This window comes from Stegastes partitus, unplaced genomic scaffold (genome assembly GCF_000690725.1).
Source record: "Stegastes partitus isolate 25-593 unplaced genomic scaffold, Stegastes_partitus-1.0.2 Scaffold96, whole genome shotgun sequence".
Lineage (NCBI taxonomy): Eukaryota > Metazoa > Chordata > Actinopteri > Pomacentridae > Stegastes > Stegastes partitus.
Genome location: NW_007577827.1, coordinates 493,200 through 516,140, shown reverse-complemented (window position 1 = coordinate 516,140; position 22,941 = coordinate 493,200). Strand labels below are relative to the sequence as shown.

Sequence of the window (22,941 nt, the reverse complement as noted above, 5' to 3'; positions counted from 1 at the left end):
AACAAAATTATAATAAAGAGAATAGTATTAATACCAATGTAAATAATAATATTAATAATAACAATAACTTACTGTACAATTGTATATTGGTTGTAATAGAAAGAAAGTGATAATAATAATATTAATACTACTACTACTACTACTACTACTACTAATAATAATAATAATAATAATAATAATAATAATAATAATAAAGTCCTTACCCAGTTACTTAATCACGCCTACTTATGGACGGCTGATTGCTTACACAAAAGGCCAAACTGTTTAAACATGCTTCATGTTTGTTCGTCTTTTTTTAATTTCAGTCAGAAAGACATCTCTGGAGGGAAACCAACTGCAGTAAACACAATATTTACAGTATTTAACATACACACAGAAAACAATCTCATGTACCAAATTTTTACAATAAAAATAAACATATGCACATTTATACAGCATAATGGGAAATGATAGTCCTTATTTCATCATTATTTTTTTCACCTGCATAGCTTTTCTTCTCTTGTTCTCTTTCTCTGCCACTAGTTGTTGATTGCCACTGAGTTCAAGTAAAAAGGCATACTATCCATCAGTACCAAAAGAGAAAAAAAAAAAACAATGTATAGGCAAAAAGGCAAAAACAACCAGAACAGTCCAAGTGACAAGCACAGTGTCACTCAAATTCTTACCTGTGGATTAGTAAATTAAATATAACATGGCTTAAACCAAATGTTTATCCAGTCCAGTGAGAGCAAAGGGATGGCAGTAAATGTCTTTCATTATTTGGATAGTATTAAAAAGTATGCCTGTAATTGGGTTTTTTATTCCAATTTGTGCTGTTAAAGATAATAAAATTACAGTGACTGACTGACTGAGAATTTACATTTTAATTGGAAGATGGAATTAAGAAATATATAAAAAATTGAACATTGAAGTAAAACAGAATGCAAAAGCTGATTTGCATTCTCATGTCTTTAAGTCCAGCATTATGATTGCATCAGCACTGTTTGAGTGCTACACTTTTGAGACTCATTTCATGCTTTTTTTTTTCCTTCTTGAATGAAACCATTTATCTTTGCACCCATTTCTCAGCTCAATGTCTGATGAACATCACGTCTATGAGCCTCATCCTTCAGTCTTCATAAAAAACAGAGCCTGGGACTATGAGATAAAACAGATATTCGGCCGCTTGTCTTCCAGCTCCATAAACCCAATAAGCACCTTTCTTGTTTGACTGAGGACATTAAGTCTTGTGTGATCATCGTCAGGGTGCAGTGACACGTGCAGCACATACTTACATCCTTTCAGCCACCTTTTTGTTCTTTGTATTTTCATTTTACTGTACCCTCACATGGAAAAATATCTAATGTGTGGCCACATGAGCATGTAAACATGGGGACAACTGTAGCTCAGATAGCACAAGATTATCCGTAAAGACTGTGGCCTCCTCCATGGTTCCTCACATGTTGGACTGACTTTGAGTAAGAAACTCCAAGATGCTCCCTGTATGTGTATGCAGGAGGGGGGAAAGCATCACAATACAAATGTCAGAGCATGAAGAAACATCCCAGTGATTGCTGATTATTTCCTCTTGGAAGTCTGTCTCGTTAAAACATGCTCTCTCAGGCGTAGCGAGGGTCAGCGCCGATCAGTGACAACCGCTGGAGATAGGCCGGTTGCTGGTAGCAGGCGGCCCGTGACGTCTCCATGAAGATTGTGGAGGATGTGAGGCTTTTGCGGTCTTTCTTTGAGGTGTGCCTTCTCTGCCAGCGACAGAGTAAAACTTCCACCTGCTCCCTGAAGAAGCTGGTGGTCAAAGTGTACAGGATGGGGTTCAAGGCACTGTTGATGGGAAGGATGAAGATGACAACCCAGCTGGAGATTGTGCCTAGCAGAGCAAACAGGAGGGTGGAGAAAAAACAGAAAACAAAAAAACAACTGACATTTTAAAGTAGCATACCACAAAAAAATACTTCAAACAGTAGAAAAGTGATGTGTAGGATGACTTTGTGACTGATGACACGATAAAGTAACTGCAAAATGTCTAAGAAAGGGCTGTTTCAGTTCTTACCAGGTATCTCCACCTCTAACAACGAAAGGACTTTCACTAAAAATATGGGGATCCAGCAGAGGGCATCAGAGAACACTATGAAGAAAAACCTGTTGGCCACAGCTACATCTCTGTGCAGTCTGCTCCTCAGGTCTGTGGCATTGATGCCAGTTTTGTAGATGGAGTAGAACATGCTGGAGTAGGAGAAAACGATCACCAGGAATGCCACCACGTTAAGGCCTAAAGAGATGGACATTTAAACACATGAATGCAGTGCTAGAAGAAGCAATAAGACTTGAGTAAAAGTATCAGTACAATGAAGTGAAATTCTATACTGCTACAGATAATAGTTCTGCAGAAAAATGGCCCTGTCACTGGTATTATTATTGTTATATATGACATATTCAATTCTTAATACAGATGCACTAATGTGTGAACATCATCTAAATTTTGTAGCTGGTTGAGGAGGTAGTTTTAATTAGATTAGATTTCGTTAGCTAGTTTGGTCCAGTGGTTCCAAACACAGGACTTAAGTCGCCTGCAAATGTTCACAAGATAAATCACTGTCTGTGACATGATGAATGTGGTAGGAACAAAAGTTCTGCTACACAAATCTGGATTGTGTTTTTTTACCCCTTCTTCTAAACTTTATGATATAATTAAAAACTGTAAACACATGCACTAATAGGACAGGAGGACCCCAACCAGACATGGTTTTAACTTTTTCAAGCCTAAAATGTTGGGAAGCACAGGCTTAATCTTTCACAGTATTGTTTGTATTTATTTATATGTTGCTAATGTAAAATCTTGATCAAAAAGTAAGAACTATATAAGTTGTGAAATAAATATAGTTCAGCAAAAAATATATGAAATATAGTAGAGTATAAGGATAAAGTCACATAGCACTGACCAAAGTACATCAGAACTGTAAGACTGTGCAGCGAAATTGCAAGGATCAACCTGAATGACCTCTCAGCCCTGTATCAAATCAGAACTTTAGGTAAGGCCTGTTCAATCCTTACGGATCAGAGCCACCCCTTGACTTGTGAGTTCCTGCGGCTTTCCAACAGGACTAACAGATGCGACTATTCTTTTGTCCCTGCTGGCATTACTCTGCTGAACAAGTAGATCTACTTTCTGTTTTATTTATTTATCATAATCTCTTTGCTATTTATTGTTGTTTCTGTGTGATTGTTGCATAGATTAATTGTTTTACTGCTGGCTGCATGGCAAATTACCCCCATGGTACTTTGTGTTTCAAAGTCACATCTAATTTTTTTTCACTTCCTGCCTTAAAATGGCTGAGATACAACTCTACGTTGTTGCCTCCTTAAATATGTATAGATTTATGACGTCCCTGGCTCTATCCCTACCTACTGCTCGCTGCAACTTAAGTACACCAGCTCACCTATGACTCTGCTCAAACGATGTTACAGTACTACTACACAATACTACTCCACACAATGGCAAGTTGTAATATTGGAGTACCTCAGCAACCTGATTATACAGAAGAATAGTGACACAGGAAGCCCCACACCCTGCATGTTACCAGGATTGGTTCTTCAGGTTTGTTACATATGAAACTTTGGCTTTCTGACTGTGTTTTTCACTGTCATTGGTATTTTTTCTTTCTTTTTTTTTTGCTTATGACATACCTTCTGGCATGTACAAACACCATATGAGCATGTTTAGTCATCTTTAAGTAACGTAAATCAAACCTCCTTATATTTTCATTGATTTTTTTAGAGATAAAAGATCACCAAAAAACATTACCTCATGGATTAATTCAAAGGATTCTAAAGATTAACAGCCCAGTCCCCATGATGTAAATGCCAGCACACTTTTCAGACAGAATATTAGCATAATTCATTCTTCACTGTGGTTCCACACCCACTGGAGCTCAGTAAGAACACAGACTCATCATGATACAGTGGTGATAGAGTCCTGGTGTTTGCCCTGTACACCTAAACCCAATGCAAAAGATGCTCAGGTCTAAGCTGAAACAATGACGCTTCAAATGTCTTCTCAAAATGTTAAATGTCAAACTTAATTTGTAACGTATTCCCCTACATACATTTACATATAAATCATGCAAAACTGAATGCTCTGTTAGTTTATCGAAATAGAATTTCCCTTCCTGCAAACCGTGTAATTTATATGTAAATCTTAACATTTACTGTAATAACAAGCTTTCAGGGGGAAAAAAAATATACAACAACTTTTTCTTCAATTTACCCAGAAAAATCCCTGTGGAATATCCTTTGGCAGTAGGTTTTTCTTGCCTGTCAGAGTGCAGGGGAAAGCAGACCCCATTACGTCCATAGTAGTTCCCGAAGACGTTTTCGTTCATTAGGGGCACGGCGGCAATAATGAACCCTAGCAGCCAGATGGAAGCCAGGACCACCTTGCACCAGGACACAAAAAGATGCTGTTAGGATTTCAGATGCAACAAAAAATTATTTCCACATGTGCTGACATTCAGTTAAAAAGAGACTCTCTGTTAATGAGATGGGGGAAGGAACATTTATAGTAAATGAATATGCAGTTAAGATTTCCCTGAAAAAGCACTGCTCTAGTAATAATAACTAGCTAGCTAATAATAACAACTAACTCCCCTATGAAAAGACATTCAAACTTAGTTAGATAAACAACAGCAAACATACAGCATACTAACATCAGGTTGTGTTGGTGGAAAAAGCCCCGAAAACAGAAGTAAACAAAACAGAAGTGATGCTCAACACATTGTTCAAGATAGGTTTTGAAGATGTTCAGCTGAGTTCATTTCAAGTTTCAAGTGTTACATCTTTTGATTCTTTCAGTCTAAAAATAAAGCTGGTATTCTGAACCCTCACTGACCAAAAGCTGAAATGTTGCGCCACACATTCACATGTTTTTCTATTGTTACACGATCGGTTCTGTTGGAATTTCTAAGTGTAGCTACGGCAAAGGCAACAGAGAGTCATTCTAAGGGCACTGGCTGTGAACATACCATTACTAAAGAGTAAATCCAATGCTTTCACGCTATAAGGATGCATGGTTATTTTATACGTGAAAGTGTAAAGTAGGCAGCAAACTCTGGATTGTGAAAATAAGACATCCTTCAGACAAAATTCTAACTCACCCCTGTCTGAAGTTTGCTTGGCCGCAGATTGCTGAAGGGGAAGACAATGACCAGGAACTTCTCCAGAGTCAGGTAGGTCAGGAGGAGAACGGACACCTAAAGGTAAATAAAGACACGTTATAACTCAAACTACGTACATTAAGAGTCCTCCTGAACACTTTCCAAAGCATACCATCTGTTTGTTTTCCTTTCAGACAGACAAATTATCTGACTAATCACAAGCATTACACAAGAATCAACTTGCAGAGGCTTGAAACTAAATTAATGAATGATCACAGCAGCATCAATCTGCTTTATTGTTGCCATACTCAGATTTACACTGTCCACTAATGCATTCTCAGGCAAGGACTGATTGGAAACCTCTCCTTGTTGGTGCATTCAAGTGCTTTTGTTAAAACCACCTGAAATTTATGCTCACATTCATCTCAACCAAACGCACTGTGTGTGACGTTGAGATTGAACACGTCCTTTTCATAGTTGAAAGAATGTGTTGTTCAAATTCATGTTTCTTCTCCACTGCCATGATTGATGTGCTGATACTTTGCTAAGCTATCATTTGGCAAGCTATCTTGAAACCAATGGTGAAAAGTGTATTGCATCATCTGCATATTTGTCTCTGTACTCAAAAAGAAAAAAAAACAGCAGCCCACTCAGAACAACACTGCTATATAGTGCTATAACACTCTTATTTCAAAACACTTGATGTAACCTGAGAATAAAAGAGATTCTGTTTAGGGTTGCACTCAGTGAAGATCACAGATTGTGAGTTTTAGAAAACAAAGTGTTGATGTTGTACTGGCAAAGTGTTTCAGTAAATGCTGTAAATTGGAGAGACAAAGATGGAAAGATGCATCCATAGAGTCTGACAACACCAGTGCAGTGCATTTCTGTTGGTTTTGTCTTCTCGTGCCCTAAAACAGTAGGTCTTCATATGTTTGTTTTTTTGTTGTGTGTGTATGAGTGTGTGAAAATGTGTGTTTTCATATTCAGCTTGGCCTGACTAGATTCAATTACATTAAGCTCACTGTGATTGGAGGAGAACTGGGTGGTTTAGACAAGCTAGATTGTACTGATTGGACTCAGCCAGACTGATTATAACAAGACAAGACGGCAATAGAATTGAATGAATTTCAAGGTAAATTGAGTTGTTTTTTTTGTAAACATTGAATTTATATTCACTTGTCTATGCTTATGCAGACACACTTTTTTCACTGTCCCACTAGTTGGTCAGTTATTACAAGCTTATGTTGCACATTCCAACCATGTACAAACTCATTAAAAAAAAAAAAGTTAATCCTAAATCCTAAAAATGCTCATCCTAGAGTTTCCAAAGACACCACATATGTCAGGCCGTACGCTGGTGCAATTAAAAAATGTACATATCAATAAGACATCTGGCATATTTCAATTTTATGACACATTTATAAAAAGCACTTTATCTTGTGTGTTCCAGACAGAAGATGTGGGACTCAGGTGTAAATATATGCATCTATTTTTAAAAAGGGAAAAGGGTAGAAGCACATAAAAAGCCAGAGTGTGAGTATTTCTCTCTGTGTAAAAATAGAAGGAGCTGGAACAAGCAGAAACTGTCAGTCAGCGAGGTGTAAAAGGATTTTAACAACCTTAAAGCTAATTAAAGAAAACCAAAAGGGGGAAAAACGCATGATATGAGGTTAAGAGTGTGAAAGTGCAACTGACAGCTCTTTATTTATTGTGTGTCACGGGCTCTGTTTTAGAGCCAATTAACATGTCTCTGTATACATGTGTGAGAGGGATGCAAACACTGTATTAACCCTGTTCAGGACTTTCATGGTGCCATATATGTAGAAGGTCTTTCGGGGTCTATTGGACCTCAAGAAAGAATATGTGAAAAATATTTGTTGGTATTCATTACAGACTTTTATACGATGTTAAATACATTTTCTGATAAGTTGATGTATTTTTGGTTCCAACTGCATGACAAATGTCCTTTTTTTTATATAAAAAAAAAAATCTTCAAAAATAAGAAAACAATACCTGTCACCTGAACCAAATGGCCTGGTGTCCTGAATAGGGTTAAAGTACCTCAGAGGAAAGCATGGCCAGGAACCCGATGGTCCGACACTCGATGCTCTCCATCCACAGCAGGGCGTTCCGATTGTACTGACCGCGGAATTTTACATCAAACACTCCAACGAAAAACAGGTACACACCCATGAGGCAGTCTGCACCTGGATGATAAGACACACACACAAACATGCTCTGTGTAAAGGAGTCCATTTGTCAGCTGCTGGCGTTTCCTGCAGCAAAAGCACAAACTTTTCATTAAAATACACAAAACAGGTCATTATTTCTACCCTTAAGAGCAGGAGACCATATGTACAATATGTTTTGTTGTTGCTGCGTGCAGGTTTGTGGGTTAGCGAGTAAACAGGTGACATTGGGTGAATTTGTGAAGTAAGAAGGTCACCTTTACTCAATTTCTGAAGCTTTTGCATTGTTTTTTTTGCTTTAGAACTTTCATACAGAACAGTGGGAATGCTGCTGTTATAGCCTGTGCAACTAGAAATCCGAATAATAAGATTAATAAACTCCTTATGTCTTCAAGGTTTGAAGCTGCAGTCGTATTTGAAAAGATTTATTATGAATAAAGGCTGGAGAACAAAGCAAAGGCAGTGAAGCCTGGAGTTATGTTCAAAATCCAGAAGGAGAAAAGACGAGCACATGGCACAGAGAGGGCGACTGAGAGTGTGACAAGGTTATGGAAATAAAGTTGACAGAAGGAAACTGAAGAAAACAAAACCGACTAGAATAAAAAACTACACAGTGCACAATGCCGTAGAAATGTTAAAATGTTAATTAAACGTGAGTCAGAATGGATGAATGGATTATTTTAGAAAAAAAGCCTTTTGTGCACTTACACACTGTTAAAAGCCTTTTGTCTTTTTAAGTGCCTTTGACTTATATAGCAAACCCTTTGTGCTATGTGTAATCATTAGTTGGAACTGAGTGGTTTGCTTCATGTTACACTTCCATCTTTATCATGAGGTGAGATGAGATGAGGTGAGTTAATGCTTCAACTCCAACCTACCTCAGGTTATTCATATGCATAACAACTACTACGGCCACTTTGACACTTAGTGAGTCATTTAAACAAGTAATAACAGCAATAAGTGTAAGAATCGTTTTGGTCCTGAAGCCAAAGAGAACAGAGAGAGGAAGAGAAAGTTATATGAGCCAGTAAGACACTAATCGCTGCACGCTGCAACCTGTAACCTGTAACCCAAGAATTTTCTACTGGCAAATACAGCAGTATTTCAGGATGTTTGACCCACATTTTTTTTCCCACTGCAAGTTATTTTACCCTCCTTTATAAAACTAACATGATTATCTGTGACAGATCTCTCTGAGTAAAAAAAAACAAACAGCAAATAAAAACAGCAGGAATGCTCACAGCCCTCATCTCCATGACATATTTATTATAGCATGACTGCTAAAGATTCAGAAGGACTATTTATGTTTTGAGAAAATCACTGGTAAAGTTTACAAGATACCGTTTTGTGGGTTTTTTTCTAATGCAATTATCTTTTATGACCGTAAGAAATTCAGAGTTTATGTAAAGATTTGTCTGGCTCTTGACCAACAACTCTCACGTTTTCTGAGGCAATTGCACTTTATTTATATTGAATCATGCCTGAAATCTCCCACCTTAAAGTGTTCTCATTCATGCATAGATTTATTCCTATTTATATATAGTTTACTGGCTGAGTGAGAGAGAGCCAGAGCAGATTTCACTCCCTTTTAAATGTGCAATTGTACCTTTTAAATGCATGTGCCAATAATCTTGAACCTAAACTCTATTCACTGCACAATACAAGTAGTTCGCACTTTACTGCCTGTCTGGTAAATTACTTCAAATGTACACTCATGGGATTGCTGCCTAGAAAGTCGGGCGTAGATGTCCTCGAGCATTAGGCCTACTTTCTTTTTTTTCTAGCTCGATTATTGCAATAGACACCAAGCACTGGAAAGACTACGTAAAGCAATTTTTCTCTTCCAAGTGCCTCATTTCGCTATTACAGAATATTTAAGATTATAGTTAATCATTCTCATTCAGGCATTTCTATATTTGCTCAGTTTTATTTTGTGAGGGTCTATGGTGGTGTGTGCTTACTCACAGCAGAGGACTTTGATGCAGGCGGCGTGCAGGTTGTTCTCTGCACGGATCAGCGACCTCATTCCGATGACCAAGAGGTTACCAAAGCAGGTAATGAAGGCCATGACCCAGACAGAGACCCGCAGCACTATGTTAGCCAGCAGGTCCTCGAAAGACGAGATGCCGTCTGTGTTGGGCTTACAGGACCTGACATGAGGTGCATAGGAGCAGTACTGGAACTTCTTAAAGTAGCTGGCAGAGGAGAGATGGGAGACAGAGTGAGACAAACAATGAGACACAATTTCGCAGCTGTGTGAGGATTCTTGGTGTTGATTCGTACGTACATGTGGGAGAGGTTCTTCATCGGCAGAAACAGCTTTGTGTGAATATCTTCGATCTCAATCCCCTCCAGTGCCCTGAAGAAAACGACAGATTTCACTACCACACAGGATGCAGCAAGAAGTTTGTGAGCACTTGCATTGCCATCTTTGTGAGGACCAGTTTTAGTTTTGAAATCATTATATTCTGGACATTTCTAATTACTTTTAAGGACCACTTATCTGATTTTTAATACCAAGCTTAGAATTACCTTGAGATTAGGTTCAGAATTAGGCCTGTAGTTTTGATGGTGAGAGGTACAGGCAATGCATTGTGGCAGTGAGGGTCCTCACACGAATAGAAAGGCAAACGCCAGAAACTGTGTGTGTACTCACAGAGACTGGAGATGCGTCAGGTGGTGGAAGTGACTCGGGTGAATTCGGAGAAAAGGATTGTAGGAGATGTTTCTGCAACGAGGAACAGATGGTGACAAACTCGACAAAATTCACCGGGATGAAATGTTATACGTCTATATGAGAGAAAAATCCAGATGGTTTTGTCTTTTTTTAATTAGGGAAACAGATTGCATGACACTGAATACACTGTGTACTTATTCTCCACTCCAATTACTTCACACTCTGCTTTACATTGCATTTAGTAGATTGAGTTATAGCAGTAAACAATTACAATATCTATATAGTATACGGACACTCTTGCTCGGCATACTGTAACTTTCTCATTCACGATTTGTACTTCTTTTTCCCCATTTGGAATTTTTAATATGCAATTCAATGCAGGACTGTAATACACTGCATGCCAAGGCATATAGCTCCAAAATGAACTGCAAGAAAAGTAACAGAGCCTCCAGTCACAGATTGAAATTACTTTGTTGCTCATTTCTTTTTTGCTTACAGCACCTGTAATATGTTCTGGTAGAGTCTGTATTGTTTTGCAGAAAAGCATCTAACTCTGCAACATATCAACCAGATGCTGGGGAAGAGTTCATTTATTTCTTCCTTATATTTCGAAATCAGCTCACATCTGACAACACTGGAAGTGATCTGTGAGAGAACTGGTCTGGACTTGACTGTTATGAAGTGCATGTACTGCAAAATGTGGGACTGGTTTTGGACAAATGTGCAGGGTGCACATAGGCAAAAATTTAGTCCTGGAATTGGTAAATTGTTGTATATTAGTCAGGAGTTACAGGGATGCCACATGCAGGCAGGGAGTGGCTGCGTGGAGGCCTAAGAGGTAATAAATCAACACACAGTTGCCCTGCTGTATTTTTGCTAACAGAGCCTGGCGACAACAAAAAACAGTCTGATTAATCCACCCAAGCATGCTACCAATAGATAACCCCAAGGCTGTTACACAGCGTTTATCTCAGGGTTTATTTTGGTGTTTTTCAGTCCGGCCGCAGATGAAGGACGAGGACAAATGAGGATCGAGTATTAAGCTCTTCACAAGACAAGATGAACACATGCTGTTGTTTTAAATGTGACTTCAGGGACATTTAAATCACAAGCATGTTTAGCGCTGCTGGCACGAGCATCATGCCAGCAGACCAAATAAACAGATTTGAGTGAGTTATTCTCACAACACGAAACTCCAAATACATTCAATCTGTGCACCCTCACCTCATTTTGATGTAGTGCCCCACTTTGGAGCATAACTCACATGATGGCAAGTAAAGACCACTGACGTTTTCTATTGCATTTTAAAGTGATGTGCTTTTAGATTTAAATACAACCAGGCGAAAATTACACATTTTTTTAACCTGCACATGTGAAAATTGAAGGAGCTTGTTTCAGTGGACAGTCACTGCTTTTTCTTTGCTCTAGTTTAGTCTCAGCTATGGTCATAATTATACCTAAATAATCCTGTAGCAACAGTGGGAATGCTTCCGTCCTTGAGAGGGAAATGTCAATGGTTTTACGCATCAGTATAACAAATGTTAACTGCTTACACTGATGTTTGAGTGCATGAGTGTGAGAGAGATCATCATCATTATCCCTGGTAGATTACATTCTGATGGTAAGTTTACCGTGTCTCATTTCAGTTGCACTGATTAAAAGTTTTGATGATGTTTACTAATTTGCAACAACATAGTGAGCCAAAGGCAAATAGTTGATTAATATACAATTACCTCTTCACTACATTTAATCTACCGCTGTCTGTCTAAGACATATTTGGGGGTTGTTTTCAATTAAAGTAAGTGGAAAATTAAGATTTATGGTGCGGTTTTTCCAAGCTTGTCACATTTATGCCATACTTTACTGCAGTTAAATCGTAGAGCAGGCTGAAACAGACAACACAGTTGGTAATGCCGTGCACCATTTACAGAAACCACAAATCCAAATACTCTTTAGCCACATGTGATGACTGAACAGACCAAACAAGCATAATAACAGACTGCATGAGGCCAGTGCTAGCTGTCTGAAACTGTGTCAGACTTGATTTAAAGCGGGAGACTTTCCTTCTCTTCTATACAAACTAGTGTAACTACTCTATGTATCTTACATGTTTCCACTAGAAGTGATTTGTTTTCCAATTCCTCAGTCACCACTAAAGATGAAAAATGAATAAACAGTTCAGAGCTTATTTAACTTGTAATAGAATTATTTATGAGGCAGCACTCTGACTAAATGTATTGCTGGTCTTTCCTTCCTCCTCCCACATAAACAACAGCTGCTACAAGGAGCTGCAACTTCATCTTTGTCTCCATTTCTATGTTAATGGTTTCCTTTTTGTTCCATAAAGAAGAAGCAGAGAAAACTTAGTACGATGTAATACGTGAAAGGAATGAGCATGCGTAGATGAAGGTCAGATGTTTTAACTGTGCAGATGCAGTCCCATAAATCTTGTTGTACCCAGAGGACGAACCGTATCAGATGAGCAGCAGCTCTTGAGGACAAATGCATCATTTTTCCACAGCAAACATTGTAGCTGTAATGTGTAAGTACCATGGACATGTGGTATTAAAAGGAACTGATTCTATGAGCCAACATAACTTTCATCTATTCCAGCAAAACCTGCTCACTTAAAAAAAAAAACTAAGCATGCTGCTGAATTTTTTACACTTTGAGTTGGACAACTCTCTGTATGAACGGCACAGATGTAATGACACATGTCTGTCTTTAAATCTTTGTTTGCCTCCAACTTGTGGCTCCAGCTGCGATAAAACAAAGAGTCGCCTCTAATATGTGATAGACGGACTTTCCTCACTGTATTATACTCTAGTTGCTTCTTCTGTAATGGCATTGCATCTAAAAAGTGCTGAGGGCATCAGTATGCAACATGCATTTTAGACTGTGGGAACAACAGAAATGTTGCTGCACAGCTTTGCACTTGCTGAACTCCTGTCAAGTTTTTCCATTTCCTGGCTCCTGGTGTTGTGCATGTGGACTCTCTTGTGATGAAACTAACAGAACAAAGCTCTAATTTAGCTGCCATCTTCGTTGTTGTTCCTAACATTGTTTTGAACAATATGATTCAAAATATTACAGCACAGCTTTCAGTCTTTGGGGACCGTCTGTTCCATTTTTGATAAGTCTGTTCACGACTCGTAATACTTTTCACGAGTGATAGAGGAAGTAATAAGATCATTTAATTAATTACGAGTAGCAACACCACACTGTTTCAATTGCAAGCAAAAGGTTTGTAAGGTGAAGTATGCAAATGATATCTGAAATTTATGGGGAAAAAAAAGACCCCTGTGATTGCTTAGTTGTTGCAAATGGCTGTGGATAAGCTTATTTTAACTGCATTATGCTGTATATTAACAATATTACTTATTATTTTGTGTGACATAGTTTTTTTGATATTGCTTGTGGACTAGTTTGTTTGATTTTCTCACATATTGCACATAAAAGATAGATGTGGCCTCTAAGAGGTGCCTGAAACCTGCATTCTTTCTAATGACCAGCAGGGGGCGGCTCCTCTGGTTTCAAATAGAAATCTGATTGCACAGAAAACTATGAGAAAATGACTCTACCTCTCACCTGCTTGTTTTTTTTTTATTGATTCATTCATTTTTACCCCTGGAAACATTTTCCTAATGATTTTATAATCTACGTTGCTTGCAATTCATAAATGCTGATCCCATTTAGAGTAAAGCAGAGGTATTCTTCAAGTATGGCTACTTTGTGACTGGCAAGTCACTACTGTATGGGCACACATGTGTTTTTGAGTTATCGGTCAAACCCACTTCTCGCTCATCCCCTCTGCTTTCACAAAACTAAGATGGCTAAAATGCCAAACTCAAGATTCCAAATAGCAGTCCACCAACCAATGATTCACATCAAGGTCGACTACTGGACAAAAACTCTTTTGTTCCTCGTGATATTGCCATTGATTTTCTGAGTTTCTTCCCAGTGGGAGACATTAAAAATAAAACGAAGTCATGTTGCCTGAATCCTACCTTAAAACTGGACAAAGTGGTTTAACTCTAAATATACTCTATTTCACCCGAATCTGCTCCAGTTATAGTTTTCACATTATGAAGCACATCTTTGCTCGAGGCAAAACTGCCAGCGACTCACAGTTTAAGGAGGGACTTGGAGAGACTCTTAAAGGTGTTTTTTGGCAGCTCCTTGATCCTGTTGGTGGACAGATTCCTCAACAAGAAAACAGAAAAAAAAAGCAAAATTAAAAACTTGACGTACAGTATATCTATAGTCAGTTTCAAACATGGACATCATAAACAAGCACAAACAACGAGAAAGTCTGAAAACATAAGTAGATATGTGATGTTTGGATAGAATTCAGCAAAGTTGTTCATCTCCAGACTTTTCTTTCCTAACTTTAATTTCTTGAGGAACATGCATTTAATGTTGCTGCTGGTTGAGAAAAAATGATTAAATTTGAGTAAGGCTATGAAAAACCCATTTTCATCAGCAGTAATAAAAACCAACCCACTCGTGCCTACAGAGGATTTAAAGATTTTCCGATAACTTTCAATCTCCACTGAAAAGCCAGTGATTGATTACAGCCAAAGCATCTGCCAGCTGATATAAACTGAACTGATTATGTGATCAGAAAAGCAAATATGACACAAATTGGCACTTACAGTTCAGCCAGCTTCCACAGAGACTGGAAGGTGTTTTCAGGGACTCTCCTGATCCTGTTGTCCATCAGTAACCTGAACAAGATAGAAGTGCTGTCAGAAACCATGCAGAGAGCTGCAAAGTGCTGTTTCAGTTCCCCGCGGTGGACGCTTGCTGTGGCCGGATGCGATCTCATTTGCAGCAGCATGACTACCAATTAACTTCTGTTAATACAGGATCAGAACTAACTCAACAGCTCTGCCTGGAAAAAATAGACAACTAACATCTTTTCTTATCTATTCTCATATTCACACTCAGCTGCTGCCCTGAACTGGAGATCAACACCAGAGCAGATGGCAGATAAATACTTTGCTCGCGGGCATCTTCCAATAAAGGAGAAGCGAGTGCGGCTCACTGCTCAGGGTCCACCTGTCAACCCTCCTGTCAAAAACCTATTTACTGTACAGATTTCTTCTGATAGAAAACATGACGCTTCAGCAAGGAAAGGTGAACTCTAATTGACACGGTGTACAAACTGTACGCTCATTCTGCAGCAGAAAGGTGAAAGACATGAGTGGAGAGCTTAGAGCTGTTTCTCCTGAATGTCTGTTTCACCTATTCTGACCCCAGTCAAGTGTGAATGTGTTGTAGGAAGGTCAGTGTCAAGGCTTCTTCTCTGAATCAATCCAGGGTTGAACAGAAGATAAAGTTACTGCTGATGTAGTTCACAAACCCATTTCTCTGCTTCAGGAAGGAATATGTGTATTAAAAAAAAAATGTAGAAGATTCCAACAAAAAGACAAGACCTTTAAGTGAAGGTTGTAAGTTATAACTGATTGGCATGGCACTGAACGTCAAGAAACACCAGCCTGTGTATGAAAACTTCTAAATATGTAAGAATAAAACAGCAGTAGATTGAATGAAATTCACAGGCAGCTTGAGACTCCTCTTTACGCTGGCATATTCTGGCTATTGTAAGGTGAAAAAAACAACAAAAAAACCCCAAAATAACTACAGATCCAGTGAAAATCAATAATATTTTGAGAAGTACAGTCAGAGTTTTTGATTTTTAAGTCACAAATTTATGAGAAAAATAATAAATTGTGTCTGTTTTGTTTGTGGATCAACCTCATGAACTTACAGAAGTCATTGCAGAGTACCATGCACGCAGTCGAAGATCTAATCAAACTTCACTTTGCCATCAAATTCAGCAACAGGGAAATACTTGTGATTTTAGCCCAGAATCACTACATCTGCACAAGCATCGCAGAGACATTGTCATTAACTGGACCTATTCAGAAGAAAACAACATACTGATTCAAATGAGATAAAAACTTTTGTGCATCAGGAACCACAATGCAAACGACAAATGCAAAGTCATGTTTTGTATTATTGTCTGTCTGTGACCTTTCCTGATTACCAGCACCGTCTGGAGCATGATAACGTTGATTTAGCTTTGCAAAGGTTTTTTCTCTAAAATGAAACTTTTATCCCAGAAATTCTTTGTTTTTTCTTGCAGTGTTACCCCCTCTTCCAGCCGTCATCCCCCCTCCTAGACGCAAATAATGTTTTTTTGTTTGTTTTTAAAGCAAAATCACTATTTTAAAAGCAGAGAAAGCCACATTTTCCAGGTTTTAAAACATTTATTGATCATTAATGCTGCCACACAGCCTGAAAATCAGAACAGACTTGTTTTTCTAGCTGGTTCGTGATGTGTATGTGTGTGGTCTTTCTTGTTGTGCCTGTCAACTGCTTGATGTCTACGCTTGTCCTCAGCTTGCAACACGATTAACAGCCTTGGATCTAGTCAGAATACCTTTTCCTCAGGCTGATGACTATAATTTAGGTTCTAATTTTAGATCTCGACGTTTCCTTGGACGATAATTGTGGTAAAGTTGTGGAGTCATGTTGAGGCCCAGCGCTAGTACTGATGCATGTTCTGTTTTCATCTGAGGAATATGAAAATGTCACACATGCATTTATTTAAAACAAACTATAATTTTCCCCCTACTGTCTGCCACTAACTCTCAGCCTACAGTGAACCCCTGTGAGGCTAATCACTGCTTGAGAAAGCCACATTTGGAGAAAAAGAATTTGGTGTTGGGCCTCTGTCATCTCATCAACACCCTGTAGGAATTGGATTCTATCTATTTAATATTTATAAGTGCCATAAAACATTGAATTATTCATATATAATATACTGTGATGTGTGTAATGTGGCTCCAAAGGTGACAAATCTCCAGTATTTTTTGTTTTGAAGTGTTATGCTTTGCTTTTAGTAAAATCAAGTCACTGTTTTTTATACAGAACATTAAATATAAAAGCTGTCACACCAAAGTGCTTTCCAGTAAAACAAAAACAGACTACAATTAGAGACATGAATGAATGTTACAATTTCAAATCTTGGGCTTAGGACCCTTCAGTGTTATTTATGATGTGCTTTTACCTGTGTAATTTACATATTAAATTAAATTAAATCCATGCAAAAATTATATAAAATGCTACTTTACCTGGCTATAATATATACATAAGCTGAGACCCTGCAGTAATATTAATTATGGAGATTAACCTGACTCATTTGAACTGAAGCTGCGACCTTACAAAATGTATATATGAAACCGCAACAACTCCAGGGATTTAATTGATTTATTGTTTTTTTTAATTATTATTATTTTATGTGGATTGATACAGATTTTAGATAATGTATTTGTTTTTTTTTTTAATTTGTGTACTATAGTGTACTTCATACTTTAAAGTTTTTAAATACAGAATACACAAGACTTAACCTCAATAGTATCCTGTTGTTACCACATTACTTGTCTCATATGTTCTTGTTTTTCTTTTATGTTTTGCTGAGCCAATCACAACTTCTCCCTCTGGGGGACAATACTGTGAGATTTTATTCTAACACTTTACTCTTGCTTTGACAAGTTCTACATGAAGACGTATTATAGCATTAATCATTTGTCGGTGCCTACAGGTTTGGGAGTCTCTTGCTAGTTTGCAGATGCCCACACATTTAGAGGAGCTGCAGCTGTTTGTTTCCTTCTTTGACTCGTTTCTTCGTAGTGTGAAGGAAAAGCAGCAAGTGAATAAAAGTACACAAGTGTGTCTGTGTGTGTGTTTGTGCATGAAGAGGAGGTTTAAAGTGAGAGAATCTGAACCTAAAACAAAGTGGAGAAAACAGCATTGTTAAGGACTCAAATGAAAACTTTTCAAATCTCTTCAGAAGTTTAATTTGCTTGTCTTGATTAATTCACAGTAATGCAGGAAATATCAAGCAAACCAAACTCTATGTAGAATTGATGAAAACAAACAAAAGACCGTCATTACTTATGTTAGTCTTGAAACACAACAGAGATATCAAAACCAGATAATGCATGCTCCACAGGGCTCCAAAGATGCAAAACTTAAACAAATACACACATATTTGCATTGGAATGGGAGTCCCATAATCAACACGATGCACATGTTGAAGCAGCATCACAGTCTGCTAGACCTCAGACGTATCCAATCTGTCAACAAGTTATCTAATTTTGTATTAAATGTGAGCTGCAGTGATACCATCACACATGCTACAGGACAGTTTTTGTGGGATAATAACTTTAGTTGCTGATATTCTACCCTTGCATAAGATAACAAACACACTGCTGGCTGGTCTGTAAACGTATTATTGTTGTTAACAATATGGAGATGAATGTGTGTTCATGCAACAGTGAACAGACCTTACTCAACATGGAGGGAGAGAAATCACTCCTCTCTCCCCAATTGAGGAAGCACAAATCTAACAGCTTTTACAGTGAACACAAACTTTTTTCCTGTTGGCTTGTTGACAACAGGTTTTAAGTTTAAACCTGCAGTTTTCCATACCATGTAAGAAATGCTGAGTCCACCTTTCCGAACACAAAAACCTTTCAGTGGTGTGTAAAATATCCTCAGCAAAACATACAGAGTTCTAAAAATTGTTTTCATTGGAACAAAAAGGAAATGGACAATCTGTCATAAATCACTTTCAGAAACCTAAGTGCTGACTTTATCCTTTAAGTTCTTTGTTCACTAATGTCTGATGTGGCTTCATCAAAATGTTAATTAAAAGTTGTGGTTGATAAGTTTCATAACCTCCCTAAATGGGACGGAAACATCACTTAGAAGTCCTGGAAAAGAATGTGTTTAAGGCATTGTGGTTTTAATGATGTTTTAAAGTGGGATACTCACAGAACTTCAAGCTTGCTGCACGTCTTTAAGATGGAGTAGTTAAGAGTTTGAATCTGGTTTCCCTCAAGATCCCTGAGAGCAGAAAAAAGGGACAAAGAGGATGAAACGTAAACAAAGAAACAAGAGATCACATGTAAATATATAATATGTACAGTTGTCCTCAAATTTATGATACCATTCCATTAAAGAAAAGGCAAAATTCACAATAGTCACTCAAACAACGAGAAACTGAAAAAAGTAATAATAAATACAATTTTTATTATTCAGTGAAATACGGCATTGCTTTTGAATTGAGATTGAAAAGAATAAAAAAATAAATAAAAAAAAACACTGTCCCAGACAAATTCAAGCACTTTGCTGATGAGCAGTGGGTCAAAATCAAAACACCTGTCAACAGGTGCAGAAGTCTGACTGAGAGTTACAGAAAACATTTGATTGCAGTGATTGGCTCAAAGGGTTGTTCAACTAAATATTAGTTTACGGGTCCCATCATGCTTGTTTGCTTGTTTTATTTATTTATTTTTCCTTTGAACCACAATTCAAAAGCAATGTCACGATTTTCATCAAATTTTTTTTCATTAATTTTTTTTTTTTTGTCAATTAGTAACCTGAACAAAAACAGCTATCACTGTCAATCTGTCAGTGACAGCTGTTTTTTTCCTTCTTCAATGGGAGGGTATGAATAAATTTGAGGACGACTGTATAATACGTATGAGTCCACTTGATTTTTTATCAAAATGCCTTCTATTAAAATCTATTCTAAATAAGATTGAAAGAAGGAACAAAATATGATATTCGACTGGAATTTGGTACAAATTTGCTTTGGAATTTGAATAAGTTGTGTGAGTGCTGAGAGGAAGCATGCTGTTAGCACACAGACATCCAGCTAACATGAGGTCACTGTGAGTGTCGGACTCATCACACTGCTACTCTCCACTCTGACCAAAAAGAGCCGGTCGAGCCGACTGACCAGTGATATCAGCTGAAGACACCACTCAGTCAGGAGAAGCGCTCATCTGACCATATTAATGTCAGCTTTCCCCTCTATCTACCAGTCTCATTCTGTTTTTAAAGTATGCACACCAACACACATCCACACATCGAGCAAAATTCTTTACTGCACAAAACATACACACACATGCACTACACACCTGCATACACACAAGTACACTGTCAGAGCAGACTCACAGCCAGTCCAAGGCAGGCATGTGTTGACAGAAGCTCGGATGAGGGAGCTGCTGCAGTGAGGTGTTCACCATTGATCTGAGGACAGAAAGACGACTGAGGTTAAACTCTGAACACGCATGAGACGATGTCTTTCTTTGAAAAACAGACGGAAGCACATCCAACATTAGGAGGCTACTGCTATAATAGCACCGTGACTAATAAGGTGGATAACAAGAAATTAATTGGAGGTAATTTTAGCAGAAGTTCAGGAGCAGGAACGCATTTGAAACACTTCTTCTCATACAGCTAACTGACTAACTCTTTCTGCTTGAGTCAGACGTACAGCAGGTTGAGACAAATCCAGATCCATCATTGAAGGGGAACAACAACAGAATGTTTGTATGGAATCAAAGTTGTTCACATGCTATATGAAATGTCAGATACTGAAATCACATCAACACCTATTGTCTTGACTTGTTCTGAACTGGAAGACAGGGAATAATATTGTGAATTTCTTAGAATAAATTGAGTACGTACATTTTAATTATCTCACAGTGAGTTTATTTAACTAAAACAAAGCCTTAAATTAAATCAATTACCCAAAATGAATACCTAGAAAGAGGCGCCCACTTGGTGTGGTGCTTTATTCAAACTGAGCTTGGTTATAGCATGATATCAAAGCACTTTATTGCATTCGAACAAATTGACCATCAGGACACATTTATAGCCACTGAGTATTAAGATCGCCAACGAATTACACTGCACTGGGGTTGGCTCATTAGAGTTCTGGCTGATTATTCTTTGTTTTTTGTTTTTTTACAGATGACTGATGAAACAAACTCATTTTAAAAATAAAAATGCTACTTTGCCTCGCATGCAGCTGCCTCTCTAATGTTGTGAGGGAGATCGCTTTGAGGATGTCAACTCAACCACAGTAAAACAACATTCCAGGCACATCTTTGAAAATAATCTGAATTTTTTTAAAATCACGAGAAGCTATGACTTGTAAAATAAACAGAAATACCAAAGACTCTGCATCAACTCTGGGTGCAAATTCACAACATCAATCAAGCTCCGTACACCGAGAGATAGTAAATCAGCTTCATCACAGATACAGAGTTTGTTAAACAAAGAATGTAAGACTTCAATCAGCAAAAGTCTTCACAAAAGGAAAATATCCAGTGGTGATCTCACAGGAGTGTCGTCAAACCACTACTGAAAGGAGAAACAGGGTCAAATGCTTCAAATACATACTGACATTTTACAGTAGATGATGGAAAAAGTCTTATTTACTGATGAATTCAAGTGAGAGATTTGTATCAGTGTCAGGAAACAAACAGGAGAAAAAATGACAGCCACAATGAAACATGGTGGTGGGATTATTCATGTCGGGGGTGTTCTGCTGCTCTGGACACCTGCACTGAATCAACTTTATCCTGACTAAGGAGTAGCAGCACTCTGTTTTTCAGAGACATGCTGCATCCTCTGGTTTGCATCTTTGTGGAGGATGAGTCATACTGCAGCAGGACAACGAGCCCAAACACACCTCAGATCTTTGAAACTCAAACCCAAGATTGTGAACATTCCTCCACAGACACATAACCCCAACTTTTACGGAGACACTTGAAGATGTAGGAGGAATCGAAATATTCCTGACATCAAAAGAAGCTCTTTGGACGATTGTTGGATCATGCTGACATAAGATGGGTTATCAGGTTTGACAATAACTCGACAATGCTGTTATCAGTAAAGCAAAAGGAAGGCAGATCACAAGATATTCTGAAACTCGTACATTTTTTCAGAGATTCAGCCAACTTTTTAAGATGATGTTTTCATTTGTGATGAAAAATGCTGGAATAAATTCAAAACAAAAACAAAATAAAAGTCTTCACTAGACTATTTATTTATCAATGCAAAATACTGTGATTTTAAATCTTTGTCAGACTTGGAGTGGGAAATTACTGTTTGTCGACAAAAAAAATCTGTTTTCCTTTGTTATTCGTCGATTCACTTGACACGGACAGTTTCCCAACAATGCTCACTTGTCATTCTGTGTCACTTACATAAGAACTTCATCTTTTGCTTACATGCGAGATCAAGCGGGAAAATGCATCAGGATTGTTTAACTAAGAAACCGAATATGCCTCCTGCAATAAACAGTTCAAAGACTTTGTAGGTTTACAGAAAGTGGAAGGGAAGGAGACGCTGTAATACTGACAGCTTCCCCGGGAATTGCAGGAAGTTTGACTTTTATATTTGTTGTTTCATTCGTTTATTGCACTGGGGTTTTCTAACTTAATCTGTGTAGGGAATGCTGAGAGGCTCACACAAGTATGATGAAACCCAGCACTCACCTCTGCTTTAAAAGACGCTCTGCTTTGTTCAACAGTGGTTTTTAATTGTACCGTCTAAACATAGTAGCTGTGACTTTGATTTAAAAGGGAGACCAACCGAGCATTCAGGTACTTTATGGCTATGAATGTAATTTACTGCATTAAAAAAAATTATTAAAAAATCTGAAAATAATAACAATGTAATATGTTTGAAATCAGAAACTCTGTTAAACAAACAGTTCTATAGCAGCGAGACAGTTGGATTCATGGACAAATATTAAGATGAATTATAAGAACTATCGAGTATTTTGGAACATGTAACATCAAAAGTTCTTAACTGCTTGAACAGAACAGTGAAATTTACAATAAACAGTGAGATCTGTTCAATGTTGCCTGGATATGTGACAACATGCTAACATGAAATAGCTAAAATAATAATTTCTACATACTTTCTTTTATAAAAACAGAAACAAATATAAAATGTAGTTTACATAGCAGTCCACGCTGAACTTTTAATTTCTAACATAACTGACATCTTTTCACATAAGTGAGGATGCATGAGGTGACATTTTACAAAA

The 22,941-nt window shown here is 37.8% G+C and overlaps 1 protein-coding gene across 2 annotated transcripts in view; it reads right to left on the bottom strand.

The window, feature by feature from the left end:
* Positions 1–274: 274 nt before the first annotated feature.
* rxfp2a (relaxin family peptide receptor 2a) overlaps positions 275–22,941 on the bottom strand; it is a 56,552-nt gene continuing 33,885 nt past the window's right edge. Inside the window, exons 9-20 of one of the 2 annotated variants that reach the window (XM_008277346.1) lie at positions 20,052–20,126; positions 18,864–18,935; positions 14,672–14,743; positions 14,145–14,219; positions 9,996–10,067; positions 9,627–9,698; positions 9,305–9,534; positions 7,212–7,357; positions 5,148–5,243; positions 4,262–4,430; positions 2,048–2,266; positions 275–1,864 (exon numbers count right to left, since the gene is read on the bottom strand). In XM_008277346.1, the coding sequence (XP_008275568.1) occupies positions 1,599–1,864; positions 2,048–2,266; positions 4,262–4,430; positions 5,148–5,243; positions 7,212–7,357; positions 9,305–9,534; positions 9,627–9,698; positions 9,996–10,067; positions 14,145–14,219; positions 14,672–14,743; positions 18,864–18,935; positions 20,052–20,126 (1,564 nt within the window). In that variant the 3' untranslated portion in view covers positions 275–1,598. Of the gene's footprint in view, positions 1,865–2,047; positions 2,267–4,261; positions 4,431–5,147; positions 5,244–7,211; positions 7,358–9,304; positions 9,535–9,626; positions 9,699–9,995; positions 10,068–14,144; positions 14,220–14,671; positions 14,744–18,863; positions 18,936–20,051; positions 20,127–22,941 lie in introns of those variants that run through there. The other variant, XM_008277347.1, reaches the window with a different exon arrangement.